At 31.0% G+C, this 11,411-nt stretch overlaps 1 protein-coding gene across 2 annotated transcripts; it reads left to right on the forward strand.

The window, feature by feature from the left end:
• The first annotated feature begins 1,713 nt into the window (after positions 1–1,713).
• On the forward strand, positions 1,714–11,240 carry HPS4 (Hermansky-Pudlak syndrome 4 protein). Of its 2 annotated transcripts, XM_074128318.1 has the most exons (12): positions 1,714–1,896; positions 1,976–2,210; positions 2,807–3,037; positions 3,115–3,209; positions 3,694–3,763; positions 3,846–4,022; positions 5,363–5,628; positions 6,722–6,936; positions 7,518–7,622; positions 9,120–9,490; positions 10,049–10,272; positions 10,773–11,240. In XM_074128318.1, exons 1-12 carry the CDS (start codon positions 1,889–1,891, stop codon positions 10,939–10,941), a joined length of 2,166 nt encoding a protein of 721 aa, XP_073984419.1. In that variant the 5' UTR covers positions 1,714–1,888; the 3' UTR covers positions 10,942–11,240. The 2 variants fall into 2 exon arrangements, with proteins under 2 accessions (XP_073984419.1, XP_073984420.1); XM_074128319.1 differs by lacking the exon at positions 7,518–7,622 and having other exon boundaries at positions 1,716–1,896.
• Positions 11,241–11,411: the final 171 nt, after the last annotated feature.

Genomic DNA, 11,411 nt, shown 5'->3' on the forward strand with positions numbered 1-11,411 from the left:
TCAGCCACTGTCCGATCATGGAAAGTGTTGTCTGCAACGAGAATACAATGTCCGGAGACTGTAAATTGTTGAAAAAAAATAGTGGAAAATATTTTTGGCCAAATAAGTAGGCTTAATTTGTTTGTGGCACTTTAGTGTTGTTTGGCTAAGAACCTACATCCTAAGGAAGTTTATAGGCAATTCCTTCCTGTAATTATTGTGATTAAATTACAAAATTCAATTAATGTCTGAAGTAAACAATTTTCAAGGCTTAAAAAATAACTCTAGTGACGATGTATTACCTATGACTACCCGTTTTTAAGCAGTAACAGTAGATATACGTTATACTACAATTATGTAAAGCAGATTATATAATTGGGCCATAAACGACAGGCAAATCAATAGATAAATATGAAATTTAAAGTAATTACATTCGATAATATGAAATGATAATCTAAAATGACTAGTGAAGTTTTAAAGTATTTTTTTTATTGATTAATTTATATAATAATTAAGAAAAAAAACATTGGTAGGTTCCAACAGTTCACGAAAAAACTAAATTAATTATAATTAAAGTAATCGCCAATTTTTTTCATGTGGGGCCAAACCTGTCGCAGTCGGGGGCGGAAGCGCATACTTTATTATTTTTTGTTACAAATAAAAAGCAGCTGCACACGGGATTCGAACTAGGGATCTTCCGCTTACAAATCCACATTCGTGGAGAGTGGAAAGGTATCTACCGAAGACAAATGAGGATGGTAGACGAATCAATAAACTTTTACAAAGTTTCACTTGATTAAATGTTTGAAAATAAAAATAATTTTGTAAAGAAATGATTTTAGGTGAGTAAAATAAATCAATAGAATGCGAAAATTCAAGGAAAGAGAAGTTTAATTTGTATAAAGCAACACAACAATTCAAGTGCTGCGAAAGCGCCTAAATTAGACTAGCAGAAAGTTAAGAAAACTAATTTTTAACATCTTAAGCCAGAATTAATGACCTCTACAGGAAACAACTCTTTTACCATGAAGGTCAAGTATTTAGGAGTCATTTTTGACTAACAGCAGACATGTCTTGTAAACCACGTCAGTTGCCATGAATTTTTGACTCTAGATCATAAGACTGAAAATAATTTATTTCAAGATTTTCAAATTTACGGAAAGCCAGAAGGTCTTAAGGGTCTTTACGTCCTAAAGTCTATACAAGGCAGGTATGAGACTGTTCAGAGTTGCTGATGGGAATAAGATCTTTCTCATAACCGGCGTTCGAGGTCAATAGCAATAAAGGGACGAAGGTCCAGAGAAGTGTTCTGCGCCATTCTCACAGACCTTAGCCTTTTTTAGCAACACAAAACATGATGCGAAATAGTCTTCAGAAAAAGGGTGCATAACAATCGCAAAGTGGTGGTGACCTTTTGGATCGTATTGGCGAAGGATTTCCATTCAATCCTCGGTGAGCGTAATTTATATTGATTAATCAACAATATAGCTGAATTCGAAATTAGATTGATTTAATCTAGCTAAATTTGATTTTAAAGAAAAATTATCTTTGGAGAGGGTCCTCTAAAAAGACTGGATTGTGTGTGAATTAATCAATCTTTCTAAATTCATACAAAGAAAGCAATTTTCTCTCTTATTTCTTTTCTGAAAGATATTTCATTTAAAATTTTAGTTTTTGTGTATAATTTTTAAGCAATAACAACACTGTTTGCGCATGTTTATTCGCCATGAAAAATGTCAATAAAATTTGGGTAATCATGAGAAGGTTACTACTTACTACATGGTTCGAAAATGTAAACAACTAATTAGATATTTGAAAGTATTTATTTGTGTAAATCGAAAATGCTCACATTTAATGACAACAACAATGAATTTTGAAAGTCTTGTCCACTGTCTTCTTATATAACATAATGTCTAAGTATGTATGAAGTTTATATTAAGTTATTAAATTTCTTATCTTTTTTTTTGTTTTCTAATTATGTGATCATCCATTTCAGGGAGTTGTTAATTATATTTTTATATGATTGCGAGTTGTGCAAAAAAGAAGATGATGACCCACAGGATGCAATTGTTTATTTTTATCCTACCTGGGTGAACAATGAGCAAAGACATGCACTTTGCAGTCAGTTAATGGGAGTAACACAGTTTTGTACAAATGCTTTTACGGTACCCAAGCTAATATCGTTGCAGAGTGGCAAGTTTTCTATCAAAAAAATGGGAAGATTTGCTTTGGTAAGTTGATTTGTTTAAAAAAAATTAAAATAACGAAAGATAATCATGAAGCGACACTGACCCAATTCAAATGACGGGTTTTCCTCAGAGAACCATTTAAAGCCAATGTACTTCCAGATTATAAATGAGTGGGCGAAAAGCTCAAAGTGAGAATAGTTGTTACGTAAGACTAGTAAGATCAAACTACACTAAGTTATAGTATACCTGGAAATGAGCTTCAGTCAAATAGGAAACTGACGGATCGTGAAACACTATTAATAAAATATAAAATAATTCAAAAGAATATAAATTCTCATTATGTGCTAGCATGATTCAGAGAAATTACTTTAATCTGGCTTCCGAAGAAGTATTACACTGTATCTTGAAATTCATTTGAGGAATGCCCAGTTCTTTTGTATTAGAAATTATAATTGAAGGATTTATGCTCACAAAACCAAGGGCATTGTGCTGCAGATCTTAATGATTTGAAGTGCAAGTTTTATAAATTCTAGTTTTCTGCCTTTGTATAAGCAACTAGTTTGTAATAAACCATTTACATAACTTTTTGCTGTATGAAATATATTAATTTACGTTTTATGCTTCGAATTTTTCTCTAGTGTGTAGGGACTGATAGAAATATTCCTGACATGGTACTTCAAACCCGTCTTAATGTTCTCTATAAGTTACTGAGACTATTCCATTATGATATTGAATTTTTGCAAACATCCCAAGACGACGATGATGACAATTTAAGTGAAAAGTTATCTCAGTTATTGCAAGTTTACCTGCCAATTTTGCAATTTGCAACCAATACCTTTGGTAATATTCCAACGATGAAACTTCCAAAGGTAAAAACTTAAAACAGTTACTATAATTTTTGCGTTTGTATATTTGCGTTGGAGTAATCACATTACCAATATTTTAGAGCACTAGCACGGTATATTTGCAAGCGATGCAGCTGTTGGAATCTTTTCAAGAAATCTCTGGAGTCCTTGGAGGAACAATTCTATATCAAAATAAGTATGTTACATTATAATTCAGTGTAAAAGTGATTATGTTCTAGAAAAAAGAAGTTTATTTTTTAAATTTGATAGTCATTAAGTAGCAGTTCACATGTAAATTTTTAGTATGAAATTCAATTATTCAGCGTTTAGAATTTCCTTCAATTTTAATATTGCCAACAAGGAATGGTAAACAGGAATCTTGAAAAAGTGACTATTCCACATCCCTAATTGGGCAACTTTAACTTTTAGGTTTTGTTGAATAATTAGGCGATTACATCATTTAGTAAATTACAGTTTGATATTACATTTTAAATGTTTCAAGTATTTTTTATTAACAAGTGAGTTATTTATGAAAGCTCCTCTAAATATTCAGTAGCATCTGTTGCAACAAAAAAAAAGTAACTTGAACTTAAATGAACTCTCGGGTACCCCGGTATCTCCTCTTGACTGAATCAAACGGAAACATCTCACATTTTTAACATTTAATATTTTTATTTTAGAGTGGTAGCCACACAATTATCATGCGACCTTACCAAACAATTAGTTGTTTCTGATCCATATCGCATTAAGGTAAATTAAAGTTATTAATTTAGTAATAAAATGAATTTCTTTCACTAAGCAGGTGAATGATTTTTTTCAATTTAAATTTCAGTTACCTGCCCAGAATATAACTACACCGTTCCATTTGCCAGTTGGGGTTCAGTTGTTAAATATTTATGTATCATCGTCTGAGGTTGAAAGATTAAGATTGGAAAATGAGGAATTGTTAACTATTATGAACGAAGTAAAGCTTTGGCGTGCAGAAAATGAAAACCAGAACATAAATAAGGTTAGTTATTCTTGATGGATAATTTATTTTTAGTGAAAAAATCAAAAAAACTTCGGAGAAACTGAGCCCTTTTTATTTTTATTAATTGTAATTCGTTTCCAATCTCAGATATCCTGATATGTTATAACAATATACGGGTTACCACCAAGCACATTTTTATTGGTCTAGAAATTTGTGGACAACATATGAGTTCAAACAAGATACCCTTTTTTCAGTTGTAAATATTTCGGTCCAATCCCAGGCTGCTATTCTGGGTAGTTCGAATGGAAGTACTATAGTTTTTTTTTTTTCAACACCAGATCATATCTCTCCATATTAAAGGCAAGTTTCATATTCGTATTTTCGAATGTCTATTTCAACATTTAATTACATACTAACCAGTGTGCAAGGCATGTTAATCAAGAAAAGTACGAATTTCAATGTTAACCCCATTAATCCTGTCCCATTTCTTATCCAACACAAATCGGTTGTGTTGTAGAGGGTCATTTTGATCCCACAGATTTTCTTTAAAAAAAACTACACCAATAAATGCAGCAATGTCCATTTTAACCTTGAAACTTGAGAGCGAAGAAATAAAACGTCACAAAGGTTGCTCTACTCTCTCTTGGTAGCTCTATCTTCGCTTTGCTTCCCACTATGCGCGGTCTCATATGATGAGTTGTGTTTGTTTTCGCCGCTTTGCTCGCCGCTCCACTATGTTTCCAGGAGTAATAGTGTTACTTCCTTTTCTTGTTTTTATTGTTGTTTGTATCCATTTATTTATTTTTATCTTAATTAAGGTGGGACAAACATTTGTCAAAGGCGTGATATAATTAATAGTACTATAAAAGGAACTTAAGGAATTTATTAGTAAATAACTGTTCTAGTAGATTCCCTGAATAAGTAGTTAAACCTGAATAAGTGGTTTAATAAATTAAAAGAAGTAGAAGTTATTCCATTTGCTAAATTATTACTAAAATTTCACTCATACATATTTAATGGGAAGAAAATTAAAATTAAAATAGAAAAAAAAAAATCATATTGCACAAATTGTTTTTAGGTTTTTGTATGTTGTGAATGAACGGGAGAAAAATTATGAATATATATTGTAATATGATCCTACATTGTAGCAATAACTTTTATTTTCCTTAAGAAGTAGACATCATTAATCAAGTGAGTACGACCTATTTTAATTATTTCTGTGCAAAGCTATGACATTATTGCTATCAGCACTAACCCGTAACCATAAATCAGTTCGAAACTAAAATGCTTTGTTTTTATTTATATAGATTTTATTTTTTCAATTTATTTGCAAATAAACTGTTACTGTTCTTTTGTTAAGTTGTTTTTTGAATGTTTAGCCAGGCAAACAACCAAAAGAAATACCTACAGCCGGTTGTAATATGAAGAGAGATACTTCAAGAATATTTACCGTTCCTGAGGAGACTTGTGAGATTGATATTGATAATGAAGTACCAGATTTAGTGAAGGATGCAGTAAGGGCTAGGCATCTTGCTAGAATTGAAGCAATTATCCCTTCAAATTTCATTGTTGCTGAAGAAACTGTAAACAAAAAATCACTTACGACAGATGATCTTTTAATAAGTACAAATAATGTGCCTATAAGGTAATTTATTTTATAATGATGTTTATGAGATAAGGAGCAGTTTGCTCCTCATCACCGCGACCTATTAACTTATTCTGGGTAGTATTATTTGTAACCATTGAAGAGAATCTTCCTATTCTTTAATCTAAAAAATTTCAATCCGAACTTTTATCTTATCAGATAAGATCTTCCTGCAAGGAAAGAATTTAACTTCTTCGAATTCAGTTATTTCATTCATTTTCCGTTCGAAGTAGAATGTCATCTTCAACTGCGGTATCTGGTGCTGTTATTAAAGTAGTTTTCTAGATGGTTGCTCTAAATATTTTAGAAAGGAGACTGATTCTCATTTACCCACCATTAATGGTAAGTATTTAGCTAGATCATAGAAAACTAGGAATAGAAAACCTTAGCCGTACAAAACAACTGCCTCAAAGCTATGAGACTGAGAGCTTTCTGCAGCTATTTGAAGGCATAACAACGCACACAAATGGAAAGAAGTAGTGCTTTTTAAGTTCTTACGAGAAGCCTTCATTTGACTTTTTCTGGACCATAACTGCCCGAGGACTCATCATTTGAGGGATGAGGATTGATACCCATCATGCTTACCGCTATTAGTACTGATGAAGTTGATTCTAAATTGCTATTATTCTGAAAAAAGGAAACATTTTTGAGAAAATGTGCATTTTATCGAAATAACAGCAGTGTATTTTTTTAGGTTTGAGTTTTCCAAAAACGTTTCAATGGTTTGCTCGTGCCAAGGTACCACTCTTCTAATATCTTATGTGTTTCTTTGTCCTATGTATAGTTGTAAATATTGTTCGACGGAGAACTTTGATCACGGACTAGCTTTTTCGGACGTAACCCTAATTAAACTAAACATTCCTGTAAATGATGTGGTTTCATCTGACCTGACCACATTAATTTTTATTACTGATGAGAGCATTTCTTATCAGAAGAATGATATTAACGAAACTAACGAAAGCTTCTACATAATTTTTAGTTTAATAATTAATCCTGATAATAATGACAAATAAATAATTATGTCTTAACAGCTAATAATTATATCTTACATAGATTCCCTTCCAGTTATTTAAGTATTTTCGGCTTATTTTAGGTACTTCAGTTTGGGTTTGCCAAAACTCGATTCTGAATGGTGCGACAGTCCAGTTAAAGAAAATTGTATACGTCCATATTATAACACCATATGTGATCCAGTTTATCCTTTATTCAAAGCTAGCGGTCTTCCAGCATCACATCTACTTCATCAAACCCGTCTTACCGGCCATTATGAAAATCTCAGATCTCTTGAGTGTACACCGAAGAAAAAAAGTTAGTATATATTACCGTCTGTTAATTTTTATAAATATTAATATCGTCTCCGGATATCTGCCTATTCAGTGTTCATTTTATATTTATGAGCTCTGAGCAAGAATAGACATATGTTTGGACAAAAATCTTTAATTAGCAAAGCGTCAAAGACGGCGAAGCTTTAGGTAAAAATGAACCTTAAGAATGTTGCTCAAATATGTTTCTAGAAAAATTCAACTGAATCTGTGACCATCATTTGTCTTTTCACATTTTGGTATCTAAAATTTTTCATTATCATTAATTATTTCTATGTTTTTAATAATTAATAAGTTTAGTTTTGCGTACCTAAGAAAGTAGTTTTTAATTTAGCTGTGAAAGGTGACGCTTAACTCTATATATTTATTACTTTTCATTTTGTAATAGCTTTTTTTAAAAAAAGAATTACCAACTATTATTATTTATTTCTCAAACACAGTTACAATTATTCATTTTAAGGACATTTTTGTCAATTTATTGTTTTCTGTAAATCTGAATCTTTCACAACGGAAATTATAACTTTCTAAAACCAAAAAATAAATTATGTTTCAAAAAAAAAAATTAAGGAACCAGACCAAGGTCCATAATATTGGAGAAAGAGGATAAGAGTAAAGAGCTGAAGAAACAAAGAGTTAAGAGAACATTCTCACTACCATTAAATTCAAATTCAGGTGATTTAACTGCATGGATGGAAAACTTTATTGTCTTATGTTATATCGTATTATTTAATAGTATAAGTTTGCACGCAGTAATAAAAGTGATTGATTTCTTTGTTGTTTTTTTTTTACACTGGTTTTTCATTTTATTGTTAATTATTAATTATTTTGGTTGTTTTACTTTATTTATTTATTTATTTGATAATTAAAGTTCAGCATCAGTAGAGAATTTTATTTGCTATTCATTTCTTAAATTTCTTTCATTTAGTGCTGTGCAGGTTTCCTACTCTGTATTCAATACTGTTGGACTGCCGCTTCTTAATCTTTGTTCTTTCTTTAATTATAAATTTCATTGGCCTTACTTTAATCATAACTCCCATCTAGAACTTTTTCATTTGTAAGCACTTCGTTCCGGTACAGACTCTTCACCAATGCTATCCTATTGGAATTCATGAAATATTAATTATGACAAAAAAAAAACCTTTGTAATCTCCAAAGTAAAGAATTTTAGTGTCTTAATCGTTTTATCTACGTGAAGAACATTCATTTTATTCTGCACAGTCGAAAACATGGAGGTAAAACATCTTTCATCATACTACTTCTTAAATTGTGAATTTTTTTGCAAAGCAATTCGACCGCGATCTATTAATTTGAATTTAATGTTTGAAATTGTGTATTTCGGTTGAACCTATTGATTAGAAACATTTATCAAAAACGTAAACAGCAATAATAATCTTGATCACATGAAAATTCTTCTTAAATCTGTTATTTCTGAAATTAGTGCCATTTTCATTTTTTTAAGGGAAATATTAAGTTCTTTGCCTTATTTACTGTGAAAACCATCTTTCTGGCCCCATCACTAAATTAACATTAAATTAACAGTCAGTGTGCTCCGTTATTAAGTAACGGATATTGTGAAACACCATTTTTAGGGCTCATGAACGGTCATGTTATGTATCATTTTACTATACTCCAAGGTTTATCCTAAACTGGCAGATATGTACTCTTCATTAGTAGTTTGGTGGGAGACCTTGATGGTTACTTCAGTTTCATCCCTTCTTGTTCGTTTTGCCCTCCTTTTTCCTCTTTCAGTCAAAGGTGTGGCGGAAATTGTTTTAAAAAAAGTCTTCATTTCCTTCAAACACATACTATTTAATGTCTACTTGGTATGTTATAGTACGAAGTAAGCACTTTCTGGAAGTAGTTACTTGCAAGGTTCTATAGGAAATCGTAGGCGCTATATTTAAAAAAAATAAAAAAATATTCGCACTTATGCTTGATGCATAATGATCACAAATACTTTTCAGATTCGTTGGTGATGGGATCTAAACGGATTTTTTGCTTTAATTTATATTATTGTCCATAACACTCCTGGGTACTCCCTTGGATACTTATTTTGTTTACAACATGACCACCATGACATTTCTCTAAAGGAGATCGCTTTAAAAAATAAAAAAACATTCACTGTAGAATTATGAAAATGTAATATATAAATATACATATATTTTTTAGATTCACTAACTTTGCACGGATCTCAGGGAGTGCCTATTACCCCTTTAATGGCCAAACTAACAATCTTAGCACAAGAAGAAAGCCAGTTAGAAACACCTATTTCAAGTAAAACTCCAGGTTGCACATCGAAAGGTCATAAAGGACTGTCCATAACACCAATTTGTGAAACTAAAAAATCAACTGAAGAAAATTTAAATGGCGAACAATCAAATAATATTCAAAGTTGTGAAAATATTGATAATGGTGTCAACATCAAATCAGTTCAAGATCTTACACCCTTAGGATTGTATGTTTTTGGTGAAAATAGTACTTCAGTTTTATTACTGATTGAACTTACAACAGCCACAAATCCTGAGAGTATACACTCATTAGTAAGTGTTAAATTTTTAATTTTGACTTCTAGTTTTTTAAATTTATTTATTTATTTATTTAAACAAGTTTGAAGACTTCTTATAAAAAGAAATAGGCTCTACAATAATTATTTTTTAATTCTAATTATTAAATCTTTAGAAGTGCCGCATAATTTTAAAATTTTTGACATAAAGGGATTCCATCTTTGTACCACATTTTTGTGATAATTCGATCCCATAATGGCGAATGTTGCCTAGGAGTCCTGTTGTCAGTGGTTCTCTTTAGCTCAACTTGTTTCATTGTACACCTTACTATATTTGGAAATGGCTCTTGATGCCTCGTTCAATTTATATATAATAATTTATAACAAATATTTAAAAATTACCAACTCTTACAACAGTTCCCCTACCATAATTTGGAATTTGTATTAACTGAAATTGGAATTGAGCATTTTAATTTCATAAATCAAGCTTTTATACTTGCATTTGCCGATTTTCTTTTAATACGACTCATTTTATTTCAGATTTTTTGCTACATCCTCACAATTAAACACATTTATTGTTTAATTTTGTTTTTAGTGGGAAAGGAGCATGAGTTATTTGAAGAAATTGGAAACACAACTTCATAAATGTTTAGATCATGTTCCATTAGGACCTATTGGTGAATACAGTTACGCAGTTGTTGATCCCAGTTGGGGTCCAGTTGAGAGAGGTGGAGCCTATCAACCTCATCAACTTGAATTACTTACAACGCTTCACTATACGTTAAATGAGCATCCGAATATTACAGATATACTTGTGAGGTAAAATAACATTATAATTTTATTGTTATAACGGTTGCTAATTTTCTTGCATCTAAGGCTTACTGCGCAAATATTACTCATTGAAAACCTTCTTGGTGCTAGATTCCTGTCAGAATCAGAAGCCTTCATCTCTCTCTTTCTAGCTATGTTACAAACCACCATATCAGAACCTTCAAATGTCTTACGACGATTGTACTATCTATCCATCTCATTTTTGTCTAGCCAACATTGCTGGATAGAAAGGTACTGGCACGGTTCTTGTTTTGATGCACTTTTTTTGGACTGAAAATTCTTCTATGCAAAGTTGGATTGTGCTGTTTCAATCCGTTGTAAATTACTTACTTCCACATCTAGCCATTTTTAGATATAAATTCCTCTTGTATAGGAGTTGACTATTCAATTCGCTTAGTATTGTTAATAGGATCTACCTTAATCGTTGCTATATGTTTCTTGCATAATGTTTTGAAAAATAAAGTAATTTCAACATATATATGTTTTAGAGGAGAAGATACCATTTCTTATGGATATCAGTGCGGAGAAAATCAGATATTTTATCAACAAAATAGTAGCAGCAGTGGAGGATTACCAACGCCAGCAGATTTGATGGGCATTCTACCGCTTAAAGCTAAACGAACTCTTGAGCGAGATCATGGAATAGTTTTATTATAATTATTTTATTTAAAAAAACAAAGTTTGTGATAATGTGCCAAAATTACGAATCCTTCCCTTTGTAAATTTGAATCGATATGGATGGCCAGTTTTATATTTTTTTGCCTAGCAATAATCTTTATTTAAAAACAATTTATTTTCCTGCTTGTTGCACTTGCAGTTCCGAAAAATCAGGTACATAGTATTTTTGCACTCTAATAATTTATAATTTATAGATAAATTGTAAAACTTAATTAATGCCCTACACATATATATATTTAGATATCAAAAAATAATCAAAATAAAATAAACGGAACCAATGATTTTTCTTTCTAGTCTGAAGAACCTTTCTCATCATTACCATTTATGCTCTTTTAAATTTTGTAGTATAGAACATATAACTTTGAAACCAAACTCCAATATCATTTTAATTATAGGCATGTTATTTTATTTTAATTGTAAAGAATTTCTACATTCAAAGCATTAACATA

Source organism: Rhodnius prolixus, unplaced genomic scaffold (genome assembly GCF_049639745.1).
Source record: "Rhodnius prolixus isolate KJV_2025 unplaced genomic scaffold, Rpr scaffold_9, whole genome shotgun sequence".
In the NCBI taxonomy this organism is placed as follows: Eukaryota; Metazoa; Arthropoda; class Insecta; order Hemiptera; family Reduviidae; genus Rhodnius; species Rhodnius prolixus.